At 37.5% G+C, this 26,044-nt stretch overlaps 1 protein-coding gene across 2 annotated transcripts in view; it reads right to left on the bottom strand.

Annotated features, from left to right (window-relative positions):
• The window catches only part of B3GLCT (beta 3-glucosyltransferase), a 51,918-nt gene that overhangs the window by 22,374 nt on the left and 3,500 nt on the right, over positions 1-26,044 (bottom strand). The window contains exons 1-6 of one of the 2 annotated variants that reach the window (XM_061374632.1): positions 25,104-25,272; positions 21,256-21,311; positions 18,519-18,558; positions 12,125-12,234; positions 3,946-4,022; positions 240-351 (exon numbers count right to left, since the gene is read on the bottom strand). In XM_061374632.1, the coding sequence (XP_061230616.1) occupies positions 240-351; positions 3,946-4,022; positions 12,125-12,234; positions 18,519-18,558; positions 21,256-21,311; positions 25,104-25,257 (549 nt within the window). In that variant the 5' untranslated portion in view covers positions 25,258-25,272. Of the gene's footprint in view, positions 1-239; positions 352-3,945; positions 4,023-12,124; positions 12,235-18,518; positions 18,559-21,255; positions 21,312-25,103; positions 25,273-26,044 lie in introns of those variants that run through there. The other variant, XM_061374633.1, reaches the window with a different exon arrangement.

Genomic DNA, 26,044 nt, shown 5'->3' with positions numbered 1-26,044 from the left:
GACTCAGCAACAGAAATTTATCCCCGTGTTGTAGGTTTTTTGGATACATCTTTTCCAATGTTTGGAGCTCTGAGCCACCCAGGCAGTCTTACAAAATCCTGGCTCACAGAAACTGTTTAGTAACTAGAAATCCTAAAATTCTGTATTGATAATTTTGTGCTTCAAGTAATTCCACATTTCATCTAAAAATCAATTCAAATACATTCAAAAGAAAGTTAAATATCTAAATTCTATTTCACCTTAGAGCTGTCAAATCTTCCAAGTGTTTCTATCAGCTTTGCAACTTGTATTCTTGTATCTTCTTCACAGAAGAAAATCCATGAGGAGTTCCTACCATAGGTAACAGAGAAGCTAACAAAAGAAATTAACATTTTATTAATATGCTAGTTTATGAAGAGGATGATAGATTCAACCCATATTCCCTAAATATAAGTACTTTGCAATCAATTATTCATTTACACAGAAACAGAAACTTTTACTACTACTTTAGAATTACTCCCCTACCTTCCTCAAAGTTAATTAATTTCAACATAGGATTCTTGAGTCTTTCAGAAAATTCTCATTCCTTGTTTCTCTACTCCTCCCAGCTTTAGCCACTATTTAACAAAACAAAGCCTTACTAATTCATGATGTCCTGATGGAAAAAACAAACCAATCTTAACTTGTCCAGTTTCCTTTACTTAGCTTTTACACTGATTTAATTAAACAAATCATCTGAGAAGAATAAGAAATTAGCACCTATGAACATCACAGATTTTTCCCCATCCAGCATTGTCTACTTTCAAAACCAAAAGAAAATAAACAGCAGTAATGTAAGTCAGCAAAAATAAGTAAAACAGGGTGATAGGATCCTTTATGTTTTAGGGAATGGTATATGCCTGAAAAAAAAAACCCAAAACAACAAAAAACCCAAACCTACTGAGAAATACTTATGCTAGAACATGTGGTACCTTCCTCTGCAGGTCTCCTAATTACATACTAGAAGGACTAGGTGATTGCCAGGTGCTAAACTAGATCAGCCTTTTTTTCATCTGGGACAAGTACCAGCAACAGTGCAGCCAGTGGCACTAGGGCAGTGATCATTCCCCTGTACTGGGCACTGGTGAGGCTGCACCTTGAATCCTGTGTTCAGTTCTGGGCCCTCACTCACTACAAGAGAGACACTGAGGTGCTGGAATGGATCCAGAGAAGGGCAGTGAAGCTGCAGAAGCCTGGAGCACAAGTGTGATGAGGAGCAGCTGAGGGAACTGGGGGCATTTAGTCTAGAGAAGTCTCAGCGGGGGATTTTATCGCTCTCTATAACTACCTGAAAAGAGGCTGTAGTGAGTTGGGGGTCAGTCTCCTCTCACACCTAACAAGTGATAAGACAAGAAGAAATGGCCACAAGCTGCACCAGGGGAGGTTTAGTGGATATTAGGAAAAAATTCTTCACCAAAAGAGTTATCAAGCACTGAAAAAGGCTGCCCAGGGAAGCAGTGGAATCACCGTCCCTGGATGTATTTAGAAGACATGTACATGTGGCCCTTAGTGACATGATTTAGTAGAGGACATGGCAGTGTTAGGTTAATGGTTGGACTCTATGATCTTAAAGGACTTTTCAAACCTAAACAATTCTAAGATTCCAAGTCCTATTCCAGCCTGGTTTTGACTGCGATAGAGTTAGTTTTCTTTATAGTAGCTGGTATACCATTTGAAATCATTCTCAGCAATAAGAGCTGGGGGAAGAAGGAAGGAGAGATGTTTGGAGAGATGGCATTTGTACTCAACACTGAAATCTGGGCAACTCTTTCCCATTCAGGCAAGCAAACAAGATATGATCAGCTGGGAATGACAATTCCTAGCTGTTCCTTCTAAAACTTGCCAAACAAGTACAGAAAGAGCATCACGTTTTTATATACATATAGTATTCAGTGCCCTGTGAAGCCTGAAGGCTTCTCTCTCAGGCTTTTCTGCTCAGCTAGAACTCAGGAGAGAAATATCTGGATTTACATAAAAACAGGTGGGTGAAGGGCAAGGAAAAAACACTCAAATGACCCTGGCAAAAACAATTACTGCGTCTTGCTAATACAGCAGATACAAGTTTACAAAAAGAATGATCTGTCCCTCTAGCTACTGTTGGACAAACAGAGCAATTTTCAAGGCTAAGTATTTAAGGCCTAAAGAGAGTCTTATGCAGACCTTGTATCACGCAACTTTGGAGTTCAGATTGCAAGGAGTTATTGGAGGTACTCGCATAAAAAACAGTTTTAGGATAGTAATTTAAAAAAAAAATGGATTTCTTCTCCGCTTAATGAACATGGTTACTGAGAAGAAATGTAGTGGGCCTTCTGGAGACAGTAAGGGTACTGTATCGTAACATCCGATGATGTTTTATTATTACAAATTCTGAAATAGAGTGTTTCATCCAAGTTAACATGAGTCCAAGAAGTAAAACTTAAGAACTGTCATAACTCTTCAGAGGTCTCCTTAAAAATGCTGACAACTACAGAACTGAGGAAAGCCACACTCTGAAAGCAGTTTTCACACAAGAATGCATCTTAATTCACAATTCTGAGCATCATCAGTTGCTGCAGAATGAGCTGATCTCCCTTCCTCTTCTTCTGTCCACTGAGAAAACTAAACAGTACAAGTCTCACAACAGCAACATACTTCTAAGCTATTGCATGTCTTCATTTTGCCAAAAGTGGCAAGAAAAACAGTAGACACAAGGAACTTCATATTCCAGAACTCTCAAGATGGAAATCTCTACTTAAGATTTCTCTTCTGATTCCTGAATCTATTTCTTCTGCTTTCTCACACAAATGAGCATTTATATTTTTGCTTCTGAGTTTTGCTAGCTTGTAAGAATTGTAAGTGTAAATCCTGTCACTATGACATAAATAATTCAGAAAGACAAACTACTAGGTCATTGAAACAGGAGTTTCGAAGGAAAACCAAAGATGATTGATAGTTGGAACATAATCTTTTCAGTTTTTCAATTTACATTAATTCTCCTTTTCCCTCTTTTCACAGTTTACATGTTTCTCGAAGATACCATACAAGCACTACTTTAATGTTTCTAAGCACACAAAAAGCAACGAAAAGTAGATGGAAAAGCATCCTATCCTGCAACCACTCTGATGCAAAAACCTCAAACAAAGCCAGAAACACCTTCTGAGTAACTCTAAATTAAACCTCAAGAGGTTCTAAAGCCTCTGGCATAAATTCAAATGCAAGTTTTAGGCAAAGGATAGCCTTCAGCACTGTGGAGCTTAAGAACTTTCTGAAACAAGAATCATTGTTTCCTGTCAGTTTACTACACACTACCATGTAAATGGAGCACGTTTTCCTTGGAGTCACCTGCATAAACTAAGAAAAGATATTTGAGATTATCTGTCTTCTCTGCCTGTACTAAGATGAAAACTGGCCATATAAGCTTCTTTTTAGATGTTGAAACCTACACCTTTTCACTACAGAGGCAATACCACCTCTTAAAAATACTGCAAGCAGTAAAAGAGAGAATCACCAAGTAGGTATTATTATCTATTTTTAAATGAAAAAATATTTATTCACATCATTCAGCCATGCAATCGGAAAGGTCAAATGTTCCGAAATACCTCACACCGCACTCTGTGAGAACTGGGGACCATACAGGAAAATAAATATTTAAAAAATGGTATTTCTTTTGACTAGTTTACTTCCCTAATAATTTTAAAACCCACAATGATTTGAAGGTAGTTGTTCAGTTACATTATATTATTTTTGTTCTTTCATTTACAATAACTTCCTATGATTTAATGAAATTTAACAGAAAATTGCTTTGGAAAACCAAAACAGGGGTAAGCAAATGAAAAGATTTCAACTCTCATTCAAAAACTTTGCTTATGAAAAAAACAGGTCTGAGTAATTAATATTTATTTTCTTGGTTGCAAAAACCTGATAATAACTGGCATTTGCTAGACTTACTCTCTCATTAAGGGTAATATTGTCCATGCACCTTCATGCCCGTTCATCTGATGAATAAGCAGAACTGTAGGTAATTCCTTTAAGAAAAATGAAAATATTCCCATTAAACTTGAATTGTATGTACTCTTTTTTCCCCTAAACATCAGCTAATCTAAAAAATGTATTCTGGAATGATTACTTAGTTCTTCATTGTTTTTTTACCAGCAAGCATCCCTGCAGAGGAGGTGACTTTGGATGAGATGAAACAATGGTGGCCTGCAGTTTAGGGAAAGTGCTTCTTCCAACTCATGATTCCTTAATTCTCTATTAGATATAAAGCCAATACACTTCAAGTTAAATGTTTTGTATAGGTCCCTGTAAACAATTAGGCAATACAGCATACTCATTTCTTCTCCATATCATAAAATCTCATACTGTAAAGAAAACCTTACAAATAATGTAGGGTATTCTACAGAAGCTTCCACTGGACAATCACATTACACAGAGCTTGTGTGAGAGTTCCAATACTCTTTACTTTGCTGAACTCAGCTTTGACCTGTCACAGTAACATCATGACAAAACCCCATGGGTTCACGCAAAAATCAAAATGAGGAGTTAGCATTTTTTCTTCCTTAAAAATCAAAGAAACTTCCTACAGAGTAAAAAGCTTTTCATACACTTCTGTGCTCTTTTTTTATTTGAAATCTCCCTGATGTGGCAGATCCTGATGTCTAGCAGGCAAGCTATCATTCTGGGGTAGTTAAGAAAACACCCTTTTAACATGGCCCACTAATAAACCAAACTGCATAATTTATAATACATGTTAAATGTGGGAGAGACTAAAGAAAACCTTTCTACTGCTCTAAACAGTAACTGTCTCTGAGAAGTGCATTAACCCTACCAAAAAATAACAATTTACTGGTTCAAAAATTACTTATGCTTTATGAATGATCCACACTGAAAAGAAACAATTCCAAAACTCTAACTTGGAACAGGATATTCACCTGCATCTAAAATGTTATCAATTCTGCTTTATGGTTCTAGTTCAAGCAATCTATCAAGTATGTTTCTGGTTAGTTTCAATTTACTGTAAAACCAAAGGCATCCAGAAGATTTTAGTGGAAGTGGCAAATCTTAAGTAACAGTATGCTCAGCATCTGGTATTTCAATAAAATGTACCCACTTCATAGTAAAAACATAAAAATACATTTGTTTACAAGATTGCAGACAGGAAGACAAAAGCATAAACTTCTGTCTTTACAAGAACATTTGTTTTTACAAGCATACAAACACTGCAGTTATGCCGTATTTGTATGTGGCTACGTCATGTACAACAGGAGCCTGACAGAGATAACAGTAGTTAACCATAATACATTGAACGTCTGTATCACAATAAAGGCTGAAGTTGTATTAGATACCAGTAACATCAGCACATGCAAAAAAGTATGAAGTAAATGACATAATCTAAGTAGCTGTACCATACACCCAGGTATCTCCTCTTCAACAAAAATATCCAACTCTTTCCTTTGTGCGTATCAAAGGAGTGATGATAAAGAAAAAGCGCTCTTTCTTCAGCTAATCTGATACTTGCAAGGTATCTTTCTTTTTGAAATTCTCATACGCCTGCTTTCTTTCTCTACCCAACCTCCTCTAAAACATGAAAAAAACACATCCTGCATATTCCCTTTCCTTCCACACATCTCTAACAAATGCATCAATTCTGATTTAATAAAGGAGATGCTTAACAAGCACTGTACAACTAAAATAGCCTCTTCAAAAATACAAGAGGATCTCTGTGGCTTCTTCTTTCTCATTTTATGCATTTTCACTCTGAACCTAGTGGAACTGGTCTGACCTATTCATTTTATTTATTCTACCTTCAGTACTAGGGCAGAAGAAAGGCAAAAAGCACCTGAAAAAAAGCTTTCGGGAATGAAAGGGCATGTGCAGTATAGCTTATCCAAGGGTTGCTAGATAGTCAACATTGTGATAAATAACTTACACATTGCATCTGTATATCTCATAAACTCTCCTAAAAATGCATTCATACCCTGTACTGTACACACAGGTTATTTTATCTTGAAATTGTTTCCACAGTTGCAGAGCCCATATGCTTTTGCACATACTAACACTTTACATACGACACAAGTCAAATTTAATCTAACTAAAATAATTTAAATACTTTTTAAGACCATTTTAGAAAAAAACAGTTTTCTTAATGTACTATATGCAGTTTCAAAGGGTTGAGGGAATGGCCACCGCAGTACTCTGCTTTCATAAATCAAGAGCAAGATGCTGTGTGCAAGCCTGTTCTCAAATAATCTTACATTAAAGAAAAGATAGAAGCATTTATCAAATCACATGGAGGGAATAACTCAAGCTTAAGAAAGTGATTTGAAGTGTTCTTGACTATAACTTCAGATGCAAAAGAACTGTCAGAGTTTCAATGAACAGGAAGTAATTTTATTCCTTTTTCATATGGTACATTACATTCAAATCCTCAAAACACAACTTCGCTGACAGAAAATACACTTGAAAGCACAACCAATGCCCTGTCTCCTGCATGCCTGCACGCTAGATCCAACGACTCATGGCCCGGTAAGAGTTACAGTGTTTGTATCAGAAGTGACTTTTTAGGCAGTTAGCTGGAATATTAATCCTTACACAATAACTTATTCTATCATCAAAAGAAAGCCTTCTACTACAATGTATTTCTGTCTCCAAAACCTGCAATTGTTATATTTTGTAACAAGACAAAAAGATGTGGAAGAATATGGAAAAGCTTTGAGTGCTTATTACAATAAATGCTACCAGAGATACATATAATGAGACAGTAGTCTAGAATGACAACAATATATTGCAGTAGTGCCATTTGCTTGCTTATCACTTGTGTGGATAAAAAGCAGTGAGAAATACTGTCCTCACAGCTCAGTTTATAAGAATTCTAAAAAAAAGCAACATACAAAAGACAGACACGTGGTATGCAGTACACAGCTATTATTCATGAAAGTAAGCACCGGTGGTGAGCCATAATAATTATGTTGCAAACCGATTTGAGTAAGATTCTTTATTTAGAATGTGTTTAAGATAGGATTTTAGTATTGTGGATGGTAATACCAGTGTGTAAAGTGAGTTTTTACTTAAAAGCAAAATCTGTCTCAATGAAAACTAAACACAACAAATTTACAGCTTTAAACTAGAAGAGGGCAGATTTAGATTAGATATAAGGAAGAAGTTCTTTACTATGAGGATGATGAGGCACTGGAACAGGTTGCCCAAAGAAGTTGTGGATGTCCCATCTCTGGCAGTGTTCAAGGCCAGGTAGGACGGCTCTTTGAGCAACCTGGTCTAGTGGAAGGTGTGGCAGGGGTTTAGAACTAGATGATCTTTAAGGTCCCTTGCAACCCAAATCAGTCTGTGATTTTATTACATGATTTCAAACAATGAAATTTAGCTATTTATGGGGCTCTGTTGATTCCTGTATTATTAGCAAACTGTCTTTTCAAAATCTATAGAGTCTATTCTAAGGCTGGACGGTTTCCAAATTCTATGTGTCATACACTCACACGGACAATGGTTTATCTGTCTTTTGCTCTTCTCTTCCTTTAGTCTATGGAAACAACATAAGCTCATTATCTTTCAATTTATTGCAATTATCCACAAAAATTCTTAGCCTCACAGAAAGTTTTAAGTATTCCCATCTTTTAGTAGATTTTCATATTAACAGACAAATAAATCACAAGTGTCTTTCACTGACACCAAGTTTGAAGCAGTCAGCTCCCTAGCTAACTTAATGTGACAGATGGGGCAGCAGATCCCTTTCCCCCAACAGTCTCTTATCAAGTAAATTTAAAGTAAGTTTTCTAACTAAGGAAGAAAAAAGGAAGAAGAGAAGGAAGAAGGAGAGAAAAGGAGAAAGCAAACTTCCACAAATAAGATATTCAGTAGATGTATTTGAAATACTAGCATAAATGACCAGGAGAATTTACAAGAACATATTAAAATGTCAACAGGTTATTTTAAGGGTTTAAAACTGATGATTTAGAAATTCTAGTCTCACGTATAGATGAGAGCAGTGAATATGGCACTCTATTCAAAGATGACTGAGGAATTTTAACATAACACACAGCAGCCACCACGGAAGAGGAAACTTCAGATCAATTTCTTATACTATTCTAATAAAAACATACCTTAGTGAAATGGTTTTGTTCAGATCCTATTATGTATGCAGAGATTGCCGCAAAAGAGGCTGAGAGGGGCACCTCTGCCTAAGCACTTTAAACTTCCCAATATCATGTATATATTTTGCCCTGACATGAGAAGCCATCTCTGTGAGGTGACAGGTCCCATTATCTCCATTAAAAAGTCAATGCAATTACCACATTTGACTAGGCGAAAGCAGCTATATAACAGCAGTGTACGATGTGTCAGATAGGGCCGAGAGGAGCCTATTCATCACTGCTAAAGCATTTAAAAGATCTCATTAGTGCTGAATTAGCCAACTTCTACACATTCCTTCAAATCTACTGAGTATCTATTACAGGAAGATGATCTTACTCACCTTCTAGCATTACACCATAGGTGACTTACAGGTTCAACAGTTAATGGGCTAGACATCAATTTTGCTAATAATAAAGCCTAGTAATTGTCAAAAGGATTCTGGTACCTTTGCAGAATGAGAAGTAAGGGCATATCAGAAAGTCAGAGATCAAACAAGTCAGAAAGCCAAGAAAATGGCTGAAGGAAAGCAAAGATAAGAAGTCAGTAAAAACTGTAAAGTCCTGCAAGATAACCTCAAAGAGATTCAAGACTACCACCCTGAAATACATTTTCAAAACTAAATACTAATTTTGCACATTTTTCCTGAAATGCTTTCAAAAGGTTTGTTTTTTAGAACTTAAAGATACACCATCCTTCAAGAGATCAGAGTTCAGAAGCATTTCAGAAGTTGAGCACCCAAACATTGAGGCCCCAAAAGCAAGCAGCTGCATCTTCATATGCAAATCTCAAAAGAAATTAAGCATTATGAAGACAAACTATGAACTCAAAGGAAAGAAAATTACCAAGAACATGCTGATATCAGGCAATGTATGCAAGTAGAATAAGTAACGCATCAGAAAACAAATGCAGATGTTAATATAGATAAGGGAAATGTGAACTTCATACAGTGGCCACTTAAATTAACAACTACAGGACACTCCTATAACTCGACCATCAGTCAAACTGGAAACTGGGAGATTGATAAAGAAACAATATTAAGAAAAAGTAATGAATATGTTATCTGAAGCAAATATTTACTCAAGCAACATAATACAGTGGTTTTCTATGTACAGTTCATACTTTTGATTCTGTTTCTTTTAAGCTAGTATTAATAGTCACTACAGTAACAGTCCTTGAACTTACAAAAGAGCAATATACCCTTTATATATAGTTTAAATCTGTGGAGATGATACAAAATACGGAATTTTATTCAAAACAAAGTAAGCCTAATAGTAACAATACTGGAAATTATAATTACACTTCCATAAAACAGAGGTCACATTTCACATCATCTATTTTTCATATGGAAGTATGTGATGCTCATTTAATTTTCCAGTACTCCATGATATCAGTCTTAACATCTTATTATTACATTCTTGGTTTGTTGGTTGGTTTTAGGTTTAGTTTTTAACTCGATAATGAGTAGCACTAATTTGCTATAAACATCTATTGTTTGGTCCTGTAACAACAAGCAAGTGAACCTGATGATTCAGTTGATCCAGTCCTTAGCTTCTATACAACAGTTGTCCTTTAAAACATAAAGACTTAACTTCCTTTGTCTGAAAGTAATAATTCCATATGTATTCCATATGAATTTCTAATGTTGATGTGCAGGATTTCAGAGATCTTGTGTCCCTTCTCCATAACCAGTACTACTGGGTCATACCTCACAGTGGCCAACAGTGGAACTGCGTGTTGACATAAGACATACTAAGTACATGCTGGCTACGCTCATTTTTTTCCTGTACATTGATGACTTTTCCCTGTTCCCAGATTCTACGTATGAGATTTTTGGTGTGCTGTACTTCCATCACTGCTTCTTTGAATATTGTTCAACAGGTACCTTTTGATATTGGAAAAGCATCACCATTTCAGCATTCAGGTTTTTTAAAAGCCAAATTCAGTTTGCTCAAGGCAGAAGTACTCACAGGTACAACTCTTCAATTACAAAAAAGATTTTACCCCTCTCCCATAAAATATGCCTATACTCCTGCCTCACTGGAACTATTTATACTTCCACTTACTGATCTTTTCATAATTCACATTCTGCAACACCAATTAGAGCACTCAACTAAAATTTTTGTTTTTAACAACTGAAGTCATAATCCTCTCTGCGAACATTGTATCTGAACACTTGTCTCAATCCCAAAGATGACTCTGAAATTCAGAGCAGAACTCCACAGAACAAAGGCTGTTCACATGACTGATTTCATTAAAGGATTAAAAATTGCATTTAGAATGGATTTAATTACAAAAGGTTTGACAAGCTTGGATAAATGCAGCCTAAAACATCCAGGAATCTGACTTAGGCATTCCAAGACCAAGATATATAAGTCAATCTGAATCAGACCTCTTACTTTGCAAGAAAGAATCTGGAATTGAAAAATGGGTCCAATAACCTCACAGCAAGCTATTTCGTATCAGGGGATGTACGCCCCTCTTACTTTTTTCTTATTATTAAAGACAAAGAAAAATAAAACATTGCTTACATACATGTAACTTTCAATTATGACTTTCAATCTAAGCCTCTTTATAATCTTCTCTCTCTAGGATAAAGCTTCATGTTTATGTTAATGTTAAGTCAAAATCAGACTTGCATAACTCCAAGCAGCTAGCAGGCTAGCGTGGCCCACCCAGCACATGAGACGCGGAGTGCGCAGTCTGCAATGGGGATGGCAGAGGAACGAGTAGTCAGGGAAGGTACCGAACCAGGGAAGGAGCCAGTACAGATATAAACAAGTAAGGAGTGAAAAGACCACTGCTGTAGGATGTAGGGAATCCTGTGTTAGGATTTCAATGTCATAGAATCATAGCATAGTTAGGGTTGGAAAGGACCTTAAGATCATCAAGTTCCAACCCCCCTGCCATGGGCAGGGACACCTCACACTAGCCATCTTTCCCAAGGATCTGTCCAACCTGGTCTTGAACACCACCAGGGATAGAGCATTCACAACTTCTTTGGACAACCCATTCCAGTGCCTCACCACCCTCACAGTAAAGAATTTCTTCCTTATATTCAATCTAAAATTCTCCTGTTTAAGATTCAACCCATTAACCCTTGTCCTACCACTACAGTCCCTAATGAAGAGTCCATCCCCAGCATCCCTATAGGCCCCCCTTCAGATACTGGAAGGCTGCTATGAGGTCTCCACGCAGCCTTCTCTTCTCCAGGCTGAACAGCCCCAACTCTCTCAGGCTATCTTCATATGGGAGGTGCTTCAGTCCCCTGATCACGTCCACACACATGCTCTTCCATTGCCACAGTGCTACAGCTGTGCAGTGAAATTCTGACAAAACCTACATTGCAGCATATTCATAGAATCACACACAGAATCCTAAAATGGTTTGGGTTGGAAGGGAACTTAAAGCTCATCCAGTTCAAAACCCCTGCCACTGGCAGGGACACATTCCACTAGAGCAGGTTGCTCCAACCTGGCCTTGAACACTTCCAGAGATGGGGCAGCCACAAATTCTCCGTGAAACCTCTTCCAGTGTCCCACCACCCTTACAAGGAATAATTTTTCCCTCATGTCTAACCCTAATCTTCCCTCTTGACAGTTTAAAGTCATTTAAGTTTCAACAGCTCTAACAAAATGAAGTACTCACCTAAAGTTATTCCATTACTTAAATTACTGTTTTTCATTTCATAAAGAAAGCATCTTTCTTTTAAGCACACTACAGTCATATCAGAAAATTGTATTCATCAAATGCCATCAAAACAAAAAAATCTGTTACAAAAAAGGTCGACAGTTCAAATTAAAATTATTTAGTGATAAATCAGCATACAGTCAGTTAATACCCACTGAAATAGTTTTCTTACAAGCACACAGAAGACAGTTAACAAAAGGAATAAAAAAAAGGCACAACAGAAAGCAATATTTTCAGTAAAATGCAATAAAAGCATGCATAACAAGGTGCAAACTGTATTATCTAAACATACCTTTCCAAGATCTGCAGCCTGTTTTAAAATATCTCTTTTCAGATCTTCTGCTCTCTTGGAATGGAAAGAATTACTTTGACTCTGGATGATAAATACTATTTCTTTTAATTCTGCAAACCAGAAAATAAGAAGATTTAAAGACAGGAGAGGTTACTTTTCATTTTTCTCCAAAGCTAGTGAGAACCCAGATACAGAGGGGGGAATCTATTACATAGCAACTCTTCTTTAGTTATACAAACATTTAATGAAATAGTAAAAAGGCATAACTGAACACAGAAGTAAATCCAAAATGGTCCTTTTAACGATTAACATATAAAACACGACATGACTAGAAGATCTGCAGCAGATCTTATGCCCATAGTTAATAGCCATATTCATGAAGTTGCTTTTCTTCCAAATCACCAGTACTCCTATTATCAGAGTTAAAAGCTGTTAATTGTAGACCACCAAGGTCTACGATTGGTAGAGCAATCCCTCAGCATGCAAGACATAAACATGAAACAGAAAAGATGCTTCCTCGATAAAGAGCTTAAAACCCTACCCAGAAACAAATATCAGATGGAGAGACACACACGTAAGAATGAGGCAATACTCTTATCTGATAGGACAGCACCAACATCCCACATGCTTTTACAGTGTTTAAAGGCACCACAGTTAAGAATTTTCAATGGGACAGGAGATGATGAGAAATTTAAAAGAAAATAATGAAGTAGCTTTGCAAATATTTATGGATAGAGAAAGTGCTTTTTAAAAAATACAAGCAGGTGATGAAGCCAATAGCAAAATTTTCTTGATCGTAATAGACCAAATAATCCTTCAGCACTCTGAAAGCTAAGAAAAACAGGCAGATTATGACCCCACTCAGAAGCAGAACACAGCAGGGGACAACAGAGGATGAAAAGGTGAAAGGAAGAGGAGAGGACACTTCCAAAAATTCTTGACAAGTCTGACCTCTCCTGTATAACCCACCCAAGACCATAAGTAAGCACCAATCAAGGCACAAAATAAGAACTGTATGATATTGCAGTTTCTGTTTGGCCAGAAAAGGTTGAATTTTACAGATACTATGTAGAAAGTGTGCAGACAAGAAAACTCAGCCTATAATTGAAGAGGTCCAAGTCAATGACCAACCAATTACTGTATAAGGAACAAAAAAGTTAGCAATGCTGCTGTCCACTGTTCAAGGAGATAAGTAGAGAACAGGAGGATGGAGAACTGCATTTAAGTCTGTCACTCGAGGTGACAGTCATATCAGGCATAAGGAATAACAGATTCTCATTAATTCAGCAAGGAGACAGCACAGAAAAGGCTGTTCAGCTAATGCCTATAGATGACATCACTCCAAGACAAGTAAGTATCAAAAGGAAAGAAATTAAAGTCACATGGAATCTGTTCAGAATGTCAAAAAACGTGGAGAAGGAATGAAGTGCATACCAAAAAAATATATACAGGTAACAAAAAAGATGCAGGAGTCAAACTTCAGAAGAGCAATACTTTGAGACCACCATCCTTAGCAATATTATGAAACATGAAAGGAAAGATAAAGATATAAAACCTCTAGGAGAGCTTCCTAAGAACACCTTCTGGTATTTCATTGAAACCAAACTGTCAGTGAGATACAGGAGATGTCAAATTGAAGACAGCCCATCATGAGATCTCAGTAAAGAGCTAGAGTCATGGCTGACTGAAAGCTGCCAGATTTTCCTACAAGCAATGTCTGTGAAGACAAACATCACAAAGGCAGAGGACCTTAGAGGAAGCACATGAAGCTTCTCATCAGGCAGCAGATTATTTCAACACTTTAAATCTGCAGTTTCAGTACAGTACAGATTCAAGTTTTACATCATGCAATATTTAAAAAGTATATTGTTGCATTATAGATGAAGTCAACCTAAAAGATCCTAGTGTCACATCAAGATGCTAACGTCTATATTAATGCAAACTTGGCAAGTGCAGTAGAATGAGTGAAGAACAGTAGAACAAAGATGGAAAACAAATGTGAAAAGGAAAAAGAGTAAAACTCAGAAAAAAAAGTCTCAAGGAAAAAAGTAAAACTGAGCACATGAAGCAGGATCACAAGAAAAACAGTGGCAACAAACTGAGCTTTAACCACAAGTATCCTTGCCAAGATTATGAGAATATTACCATGTCCAAAACCTGAGGATTGATTACATTTTTTTTGTTCCTCTGAACAGTTACTTGCTAATTTAGACTGATGACAGCTCGAAGCTGCAGATAAAATGTTTTTTCTATTTTTTACTCAAAAGTCTTTTCCCCTTGCTTAGTCACCAAGACAAACACTGAACATGTCAAATTGTGTGAGATTTCTGGTGATAAAGTTGCGGAGATGGCATAAGCACTGACATAGCTATCAGCTTTGATTTCACATTTTTCCTACGCAGTAGTCCTTCATGCTCTGACCCACCAAACTGCTTAAAAACACCCATGCACAATATAAACTTCTGAATAGCAGGCTGTTTACTAGATTTCCTGTGTGAAAACTAAAATTAAGGCAAAAATTAATACTACACTTCATTGATGCATAAGTCAAAGGGCTAAATCTAAACACAGAACACTGCAAATCTCCCCAGAGATAAAAAGCAAAAGCTACATTGCTCTATCTAATTACTGGTTTAGTATCAGTACATTTAACAGAATGCAAGCATCTGAATTACACTCAGTTTCATTTATGGTACATTAAACAACAGCTGTGATATCCCACAGTAGAATACTTCCTAGAAGTAATCTAACACTTACTTTGGTGTTACTGCTTTAATCCAGTGGAAATAGTTTCCTCTGCTATAGGCACTTTAAAATAGTTCATAAAAAGAAATATTCACTGTATTAAGATGTCAACAGAAAATAGGCATAATTTTAAACACCTAAATTATTTCTCAAGTTGAGAAGTAGTCAATCAAGCAAGACAAAGAATGGAGTCTTTTGGAGGATTAATATCTAAGAGACCTACTGATATGCAGGTATTTTATTTCTCTTCTTGTCTTCTTTTCTATTTTGCTTCCCTAAGACACTTATACATCTGGAAAGTCTTCAAAAATCTCAAATGGAAAAATACTACAAGTTCACATTAAAAAAAATAAATAAAATATAAATAAAATTCATTTGTTTAAGGCTAAATGGAATATTTGTACAATGAAAACCCAGTGAGAAGGACAAAAAGCCTCAATATTTATTGAGACAAAACCTAAACTGCAGAAGCACTGATGATTAAAGTTACAAACCAGACTACTGCACAGGTCAGAAAACTCAGCTTCCAATGTGAGTTTAGAAAAATTAGGCCATTTGAATATTCTGTAGGCCTTCCCCTCCTTTTATGCCAACCATAAAATCAACCTGAAACTCTAGATCAGAATCTTTTAGCTCTTGTACTTTGAGCAGATCATTACAGCCTAGTATAAAGCTTCCACAGTTAAAAGTAAAGCCAAGTCTTTTCACTCTAGGAATAATAATTCGTGTTTATATAAAGTTACGGGGATCCTTCTGGATTAAAGGCAGTGTATGCATATATATAGACAGACATATACAGACACACAATCATATCTTTGTGTGCATAGTTATTTATCATGTATAAGCATTGTAATGACTGATTTCTGTTTATGGTCTGCTACATGAGAACTGAAAGTCATCCTAAATTCAAAAACTCCCTATGAACACAGTTCGAATATTTCCAGTATTTCTATTTCCTGAATTTTAGTAAACTTAATAACATCCAAAAAACCCTTTAAAATCAAATCCAAACACACTACAATTTTAGTACACTTGTTTACTTCTTGAAATTTGAAATAATAGTATCCAATTTTATCCCCATCAACTGCACACCCATTCATACTTTTGTAATACACAAAGTACGTTGTTTACCACTTCAGAGCTCATGATGTGTCCTAATGCTTACTTAAAAAAAGAGGTTCATCACCTACACATTTCTTCTGATACTGAAGAAAAAAAACTTATTTAAACCATGCATGTCGTTCTCACCTTTCCTCCCAAACTTCCCTCATGAATTCCTAGAGAGCCTAGATGAAATGCAGAACTAGGCCAGGCAGGATGTTAAAAGGGTGTAACTGCAAAAAGTGCTTTTGATCCTTTCAGAATATTGCAGGTATTTGCAGATCAGAAGAAGTGTAACATCACCGTATTTGCAAGAATCAAAGAAAACAAATCCTCAAGACTACTTCATTCTTCTCTTACTTAACACACTCTTTGAAAAAAAAAGAACAGAAAACCCCCTAATCAAATACCCCCTTAACCGACAGCCAAAAGCTAGTAGATACTCCTGTGGTGAAGGAATGACTCAACCTCTCTTGGATCCCAGCAGCCCTCTGGAAGTGCCCCTCTCAACAGACTGCAGATGAACCTAGAGAACTTGCACTCCCAAGCTTAGTATTTCATTGAGTTTCCAAACAAAGCAAAATCATTGCACACTACCCTGAAATAGCCAGTGCCTCACTTCAAGGGAAGACTTGCTTTTATTATTCAAATATTCTAAAACCTGAAAATATTGCTGGTCAGTAATGTAGCCTACCAGCTGGGGACTGATGTGATGCTGCCTGTGGAGCCATTAAGCAAGGTAACTTTCCACAAAGATGACAAGCCAGTGGCATAAGCAGGGGGGGTGGAACTATATGATCCCTTCCAATCCAAACCATTCTATAATTCTAAGTCACATCTACCTGGACTTGTGCAAAAAATTTTGACACTGTCCCACATGACATCATTGTCTTGAGAAGGCTCCAGGAGACCTTAAGAGCAGCTTCCAGTACCTGAAGAGGGCCTTTGAGAATTATGGAGAGGGACTTTTTACAAGTGCATGTAGCAATAGGATGGGGGGGACAGTTTTAAAATGAAAGAGGGTAGATTTAGAGTGGGTATTAGGAAGAAGTTCTTCACTGTGAGGGTGGTGAAGGAATGGAACGGGTTGCCCAGAGAAGTTGTGAATGCTCCAACCCTGGCAGTGCTCAAGACCAAGCTGGATGGGGCAACCTGGTCTAGTGGAAGGTGTCCCTGCCCATGGCAGGGGGGTTGGAACTGGATGGCCTTCAAGGTCCTTTCCAATCCAAACCATTCTGATTCCACGATTCTAGATTGTAACATTCCTAACTATAACCTTCTTAAGTAATGAGATCATACTGAAACTGATGAAAACCCTGTCCTCTCAAAAGCCAAGAAAAGGAGTCTGTCAGTGCCTCCCTGGGTGTTTTATGAACTGAGACACAGCAGGCCTGCTGGGAGCAATAAAAGCAGCAACCAACACCTGTCTATAAGATTGCACAGAAAGAAATGAAAGAACACAAAGAGGAAACGGTTTATGGCACCAGGAAAGGTTGGGTTAACAGGGAAACAGAGCAATAAAGCTTCCATTGACAGGTCCTGAACTTTCAATGGCAAAATGGGACATAAATGGGACAAGGCACTTTGTTATTTTCCACGGAAGTGGTTATCTGTGTCAGGGCCATAGCTTGCAACCAAGTTCAAAAAAGCCAACGAAAACCAGATCTTCTCAGCACCATTCACAGTTCTGTTAGCAGCTCCACTAAAAGCACGCCAAATCTCTGTGTTCAGCTTTGATGTCAGAACCAGCACGCAACTACTCAGAAACTACTACAACAAAGACATGGTTAAGGCAGCTCTTTAAGAACAAGCAGAATCAAGTGCTCAGGTTTTAGAAGAATGAGAAGTACTATTAAGAGTCCAAGTTGCTTTAAGAACTGAGCTGCTGTAGTAAAGCAGAGGCAGACCTAGGCTATAGTGCAGAGACTGCAATTCCTTATTTCAGGTCTGTATACTTTTTTGCTGGACATCAGCCTTTTTTTCAGAAAAGGCAGAAGCTTGCAGATTTTTTTTCTCATAATTTATCTCACGTCCAGTAAAAAATTATTAGATATATATAAAAAAATTAAATACTTTCTTCTAGATATTACAAAGTTATTACAAGTTGTTACAAGTAATTTACAGTAAGTAACACTACTTACTGCAAGTACCACAAGAGCCTAGCAGAATCGTAAAATTCAGTTTCATATTATTTTTTTAATAATTTTTTCATTCTTTAAAACAGCTACTAAGTGTCATGAAATTTGATTTCAACATATTATGGACCACAAAAAGCAATGCACCAGCTTCAAAGTGCAAGCACACATTTTCAGAAAATTGGTTAACTATAAGAATTGCAAGCACAAAGATCAAGAAACTTCTGTTTGATGAGACTACATAAGCAAAGAAAAAAAAAAAGATGAAATACTTTGGAATCAGCAATTAACTAACAATGCTATTGAGCATTTAGGCACTGTTCACACAGTCACTTTTCAAAGCATAACCATACTTTATTTACACTAAAAAGGCAGCCACAAGTGAAAACAAACACAGACTGTACATGACTTACCTCCGCTTATTTTACTAATTGTTCCACTTTTTTTAGACTTCTAGATGAAAGGAGAGAAAGCAAAATAAGAATACACACAAAAACTCAGATATTTCTATAAACACAGGGAGGCAAAGCATTTGTCAGATTGTAAATGCACACACAGAGGTTTTAACTCAAGAGCCAATAAAAACTAGTGGAAAAAGCTTTTCATTGTCAAGAACTGAAACAGATATTCTGCATGTTTTTATACTATTACTTAGACAATACAGTAACAGAATAATAGGAAAAAAAAGAGAATGTCATGTCTTTATATATATAATTATATATATATAAATATATATATATTTATATACTTGTATCTCCTGAGCACAAATACTGGAATATGGAGCTTTATAATACAGTATGTAAAAAAAGCCCAGTACACTCTTACTCATTTGATCCACTATCAAGCATCTATTGAAACACAATTCCTAAAGAAAGACTCAAGAGCAATTGACAGCAAGACAAATAAGTATGAAAAGGCTGTTGCACATAACATGACGTCACTGAGATTTACTCAGGTATCACCTACATACATTTGTGATGGAGTTTTAGCAGAGTGCTGAAGAACAGACAACAATGACACTGCATCTGCATTATTAACCAGGAAACCAAGACACACATACAAAAATATCCTAGGAGCATACTCAATTGCTGCTACATAACAAAGGCTGGATAGAAAGGTGTTGTTTAAGACTGGTAGAGAGATAGAACTGGAGAAATAGCTATGTGCTTCCTACAAAAATCACAGGAAGGAAAACAGAGCCTTCATTTCTTGCCCAATTTCTCCCTGGTAACAGCACCTCAGTGCTTTGGTTTCTTCACATGTAAAAATCAAGATCATCTTTACTAATTGCATAAGGTTGTTGTGGTATTTATCTTGGTTCAAGTGTTTTAAGACCTTCAGACAGAAATGCCATACAAGGCACTCCTCAGTAATAGGCTCTTTTGCAGTTTTCCTAGCCTTGTGACTTAATTCCTATTTATAAACACATTTTTCCTCCCCCCCTTTTTAAAATATCATATCCATCTAATCCTTTTAGTCCTACTTGCATCAGATGATCTCTTCCTCTGTTCAGAACTGACTTTTACACTGAAATGCCTAAGCTCTGACTTCCTTGGTACCCATCTGCAAAACCTTTTCAAGAGTGCACCCATGTTTATGACCCTTTTTAGCTGATGAGGTCAACACAGTTGAAAAAAATCTTATCTTATTTCAATGACTATACACAGTACTGCCATCCTATAGCATAATACACACACATTTTAAAGTTAATCTGCATCATAAACAACAAGGGAAGATTAGTTTTCTATGCAAACAAAACAGTGTGTGTTCCGTGGTGTTCATAGCTCACAGTGTGTGTGTTCATAGTGTAATGAACAAGCCATATTTTACAGTTACCTTTCTTAAAACAAAATCATTGTTGCTCATTATCACTTCCCTGTTAAAACTACGGAAAAAAAAAAACAAAAAAAAAGGAGAAAAAAAAAGTACTCTGGCCTGAAGAGGTCACCTGAGAGAAGGTTTCGAAACACCCAAATAGGAGGAAAGCCTTCATAAATTACATCCTACACGGGAATAATAACATTATAAACAGCTAGATTAAAACCGTAATGGAATTTGACAAGCAGTAACTTACAAGTAATGAAAACAGAATGACATTATGTAGTCTCCCAGACACTGCAGCAGATCAGCAGTTTACAATAAGGCATTTTTTTCATTTATGAAAATTACTGTAGATTGAGCAATAATCAACACCAAAAATTGTTCAGAAACACGCATCTCAGACCATGCTTCTATTGCATTTGATGTGAGATCACTAGATCTGAATGGTGTTTATAGATTCTAACTCTTGATTCATTCCAGACTTTAATTTTCCTCCCTTAAGCCTTTTTTATACATACATAGATTTCTGTTACGCATATATACATATAAAAAAAAAAGAAGGTAGCTAGAATTCTGCTGAAGGAGACAGATGCCTACACACCTAACACCTATTATGTTATTTAACGCTGAGTCTAGTTCTGACCATTACTTCTAACCTGTTAGTTTGAAATTTCATATGCAAGCTTTACTTGAGCCACGGCTTGGGCAGCAAAATGCAATAATGCTCATTTAGCAGGGAGGCAGCCATTTCTCTCTCAGTGTATTAGATATTTAAGAAAACCCAGAAGAAAGTAAACCCCATGTCTGAACTAATAAAAACTACCCAAAACCTGTTCTCAACAGCAATAACACTATCGACTTTTACAAGCAATGCGAAATTGCCAGGGTTTTTTTACTGTAAGTTTCCAACGCACTCTTCAGCTGATCCTGGAATAGAGAAAATAAATTGTTTTCTAAATTATAATTTTGTTCCACAACAAAACCCTCCAAACCCATTTCTCTTCACACAAATATCAGAATAAGTCAGCAAATCCAGCATAAGAAACCAAAACTACCAAGTGTAAGTTTATTCCAGTAATGCTAAGAATCCATGGGATAAACAAATATCCTAGTAATACTAGAAGAGTAGTGCTAAGCGCAACTTGTGTCCCATTAAAGGTATCTCATATGGTACATAGAACAGAAAGACATTATGTGACATTTAGTACCACTGAAGTCAATGATCAAAATAATCAATGTCACAGATGTTGAGCCTTCTGCTCTGGTGTCTTCTAGATGATTTTATAATGTCTGTCAAATGTTCCTGCTCCAGCAATTAAAATTTATTACCTGCAGCACTGGTAATTCCATCTCATCTTCTGCACCTTCAGGAATTACAGCAAAAGCTGAAAGAAAAAGCAGACTTTTTTCATTTTATAGGAGCTCATTTTCACACTTGACAAAGTTCTGCAGCAAAAGAAAAAAAAATTTAGGAATATTTTCACATCCAATGTTACTATATTTGTAATAATCTTAGGAACATAAGGCAGTCCGTTCTTACAGAATTTATACATTTGCTGCCTGACAATTCTATTCCTATACATTCCTGAAAAGATCACTCTTTGACATGAAGCCAATTTATTTTGGCTTCAAGACAAATAAATTCCATTAAAACGAAACAAAACAATAAAATCTGTTCAGTCCAGTAGTTCACTTGAGAACAGCATAAAGGGACACCTACACTTGACTCTATCTTTAGGTTTACATTTGGAGTTCCAAAGCTACATTTGGAACCACAGAAACTGACAGCACCTGACAGAAATTTCTATCAAGCTTTATGATAGCTGTCACATGCTTGGAATGCCATCTTCGAACAATAATCAACCTTGTTAATGTATAAGAAAACAAACATTTAAAAAAAGAACAGAGACCCCAAAGAGCTAATTTGCACAGACTGAGCATTATATCTTAAACCTTTTATACTGACACCATCTTATACATACACTTCTGCTTCATATTAGAAAATTCAGCATAAAAAAGGGTTCTGAGTTGTGAGGTTTTTTCTGGTTGATGTAGTCACCTAATCAATTCGTCTCGCCTTGCTCATTTGTAAAAGTAGTTACATTTAACATAGGTTTGCTAAGGGTCTTCATATGGAGTCTTTTTCTTAAAGGTACTAAAGAGACACTAATGCAAGTAAGTTGCTATAATCTGAAAGGAACTCAAGATACTACTCATCATGGTCAAGTTGATGGGTTTCTTAAGAACTGGGACAGAAAAAGATCAACAGATTCAGTGAAGTGTCTCACTGCAAGTTTGAAAGCAATTTCAACCAATAATAATTTAAAGTGAATTATAGCAATTGTCAATTCCTTTGAGATGCTAGAAACCTGGAATGCAGGAAAGCAAGAAGACAAGATTGTCCAAAGGCTGTGGCACTCCATCTCTAATTAGCTGTATCCCTATGCTCTTGCAGCTGGAGACCTAATTTCATGAAGTGTCTAGGAGTTGAGTTTCACAATTACATTTCAGGTCTCGACTAATTTGAATCTCAAGTCACACCACTAGATCCAGACATCCCAAAATTCTAAACCAGTAGACTCATGTTGACCATAGCTACACTTCAGTAAAGCATTTAGCCAGGAAGAAGAAAAGACGAGTACAAATAGGAGTGTTCCCCCAGATGTTATCCTCAAGCAAATGTTTTGAACTTCTAGTTCAAAAGTGCACAGAGAATACCTCAATATGCCTATCATATCCCTTGCTGACAGCATGTTCTGGTCATTTTCCTCCTTCTCTTCCAACGTAACAGTACTTACAACTCCAAATAAGGAATATCTTCCCCTACGCAAACCAGACCCGCATCATCTACTTTACAAGATCCTAATTACAAGATCAACACAAAACACTGTTACACTGGGAAATGTGGCAATTACATAGTATCAACCTGAAGAAGCATCCCCTAGTAAATTCAGCTTAGTTGCAAAACTGAACACAAGCAGAATTTTCAGGACTTTCGGCTGTGGAAACAACACGAGAGAACTGAAACAACTGTGACTGACAAGAGATTATAGAATGGTTATACTTGGAAAGGACCTTAAAGATCGTCTAGTTCTAATCCCCCTGCCATGGGCAGGGACACCTCCCATTAGATCAGGGTTACTCAAAGATGCTGCCTCTCTCCCTGCAACATTCAAAACCCTGTGCCACACTGCTTCTAAGATTTATAAAATATTAATGCACATGATCCTTGAAACAAATCAAACAACACTCAGATAACCTGGGGGGGGGGGAAGACCTACTGCTACTATGCTTTTGAGAGCACAGCTAATTCCTCTTCAGGGGATTATTTTAACAACCTACTTTATCTTCATATTACAGAACCACAGAATTGTTGAGGTTGAAAAAGATTCCAGAAGATAATCTAGTTCAACTCCCATGACAGCAGGATGCTCAAGACATTGCCTAGTCAGGTTTTGAGTATTTCCTAGGATACATTCCATAAACTCTCCAAGCAATCTCTTCCAGTGTTGAATCACTCTTAAGAGTAAAAAGAAAAAAAAAAAAACAAAACCAACAACAACAAAAAAAAAAAAAAACCAACACATGTTTAAATGGAGTTTCCTGTGTTTCAGTTTGTATGAACTACCTCATGTGCTGTTAGGCCCCACAGGGTCTGGCTCTGTCTTCTTTACTGCCCCCATTAGGTATTTACACATGTTGGTAAAATTCTCCCTGAACCTTCTCTCTCCATGTTGAACAGTTCCAGTTCCTTCAGCCTCAACTCATACCTCAGGTGCTCCCATTATTATCTTCATGTTTCTTTGCTGAGCTCACTCCAGTATATCCATGTCTCTTTTGTACTGGGGAGCCCAGACCTGGACATAATACCCCAGATGGGCCTCACCAGGGCTGAGCAGATAGGAAGGATCCAGGTACCTTGACCTGCTGGAAACTCTTCCTAATGCAGACCCAGAGAGCTGGCCATCTCTGCCACAGTGGCACACTGCTGGTTCACAGTCAGTTTGTTGCCAAACAGGACCCTCAGGTTCTGCAAAGCTGCTTTCCAAACAGTGTGCCCTCAGTGTGCACTGGTGCATAGGGTGACTTCCTTGCTAGGGGCAGAACTTGTCATTTCCTTATATTGAACTTGGTTGTCCAAGTTTTCTGTTTGCCTGTTTCTCCAGCCCCTTAAGGTCCCTCTGAATGCCAGCTGGTGTATCAACCCCTCCTACCCATTCTAATTCCTCTGCAAACTTGCTGAGGGTTCACCTTGTCCCACTGCCCAGGCCATTAATGAAGAGATTAAACACTACTGCAGCCATAATCAACCCTAGAGTGCACCATGCCACTGATCAGAGCCCATGAGCCCAGTGAGTCAGTTTCCTATTCACCTCACTGTCCACATATCTAGCCCATACTTCATCAGTTTGTGTATGACATTACAGGATACAGTATTGAACTTTGTGCTAAAGTTGAGATAATGTCCTCTGCTTTCCCCACTTTCATGAAAGCACTCCTCTCATCACTGAAGTCTTTTGGGTTGGTCAGGCCTTTATAAAAACATCCTGACATCTCCCAGTCACCTTCTTGTCCTTTCATATTTGCCTTGTCCTTCCTTGGTTGGTAATAGTATCCAGGACTATCTGCTCTGTCACCTTCCCAGGGATTGAGATGGCACTGGCCAACCTATAGTTTTCCCAGATTCGTTTCCTTGCCCTCCTTGAAGACAAGAGCAACATTTGCTCTCTTCTATCCTTCAGGAATCTTCCTCAGCCACCACAACCTTTAGAAGATTACCAAGAGTGGCCTGCATTGACACTTTCAAGCTCTTGTGGGTGCCTCCCATCAGGTCCTGTGGACTTCTGCACGTCCAGTTTGTTTCAATGTCCCCTGAGCTGGTCCTCCTCCTGTGAGAGTAAATCCTCCTTGCTCCAGACTTTCCCATGTGTTTCAGGGGCCTGGGACTGCCAAAGGTGAGTCTTACCCGTACAGACCAAGGTAAAGAAGGCTTTGAGTTCCTCACACTTTTTCATTTTCTTCTTTTAACCAAGACTCTCCCCAGATTCAGAAACATTTTCCCCTAGCCTCCCTTTTGCTGCTGATACACCTGTAGAAGCCCTTTTTCTTGCTTTTCACAAGTCAAATACCTTGCCAGATTCAACTCCACGTGGGTTCTGGCTTCCCTAACAGCATACCTGCGCTCTCAAGACACTGTCTCCATATTACTCCTGGAATGACTTGACACTGTTTCCACCTCTTGCATGCTTCCTTTTCACGTCTGGGTTTTGAGCTCCTTGTCCATGCCTCCTGCCATCTTTGCTTGCCTTCCTGCACATGGGGATGGATCATTTTTGAGCTTGCAGGAGATGAACCTGGAAAAATCAACCAGCTCTCCTGGACTACCTTCCACATCAATCATTCTGTATTGAGGACAGTGGTAGACTGAACATGCCTGGCTAAAAATTACTTCTGTTGCAGCTGTCCTGACACAGCGCAACTTCAACACTCCCACATATCATTTATTAAACAAATCAATATCTCTGATGAACGCTGAAGTGTCTCTCTATACCACTACTCTTATTCCCAGTGATTTCAGACATGCAGCCTCCCCTTCTTTTCCAACAAATAAACATATTAAAACAACTTATCTTTTACACTAAAAATTCCAGGAAGACTTTTTCCACTTAGTACATTTTAATAAGACCAGAACTGTTCAGACTATTTTTAAACTACTGAAGAACCATTCACTAAACAGATTAGCAGACCCCTGAAGACACCAGAAGAAAATCCTCCAGTCCTCACACAGCAGCAACCAAGCTTTTCACTAAGGCAGACTGTATGAATTTATTTCAACAACAAATATGCTGTGGCCCCTCTACTACCTTATTAGCAAATCTACTCTGCACACATAATTAGACATGAGTAAAGCAGTCTTAAGAAGTAAACTGGGATGCACTTGTGGAGTAAATTCAAGTCTTACTAAGTTATGGCCAGGACTGTTCTGTCTGAGCAACATGATATCTCAGCCTGGAAGTAAGTACCCTCTTCTAAGGATTTACTGGGAAAAAGGTGGCATCAGAAGAATGTGGTAAATGTGGCTGGCACACAGCTGATCAACAAAGGAGCTACAGCATAG

The sequence above is a fragment of the Neopsephotus bourkii genome, unplaced genomic scaffold (genome assembly GCF_033783945.1).
Source record: "Neopsephotus bourkii isolate Nb327-2 ecotype Australia unplaced genomic scaffold, CSIRO-AGI_Nbou_v1 NB_1638, whole genome shotgun sequence".
NCBI classification, from domain to species: domain Eukaryota; kingdom Metazoa; phylum Chordata; class Aves; order Psittaciformes; family Psittacidae; genus Neopsephotus; species Neopsephotus bourkii.
The sequence above is the reverse complement of the archived record's forward strand: the minus strand, read 5'-3'. Positions and strand labels throughout refer to the sequence as shown.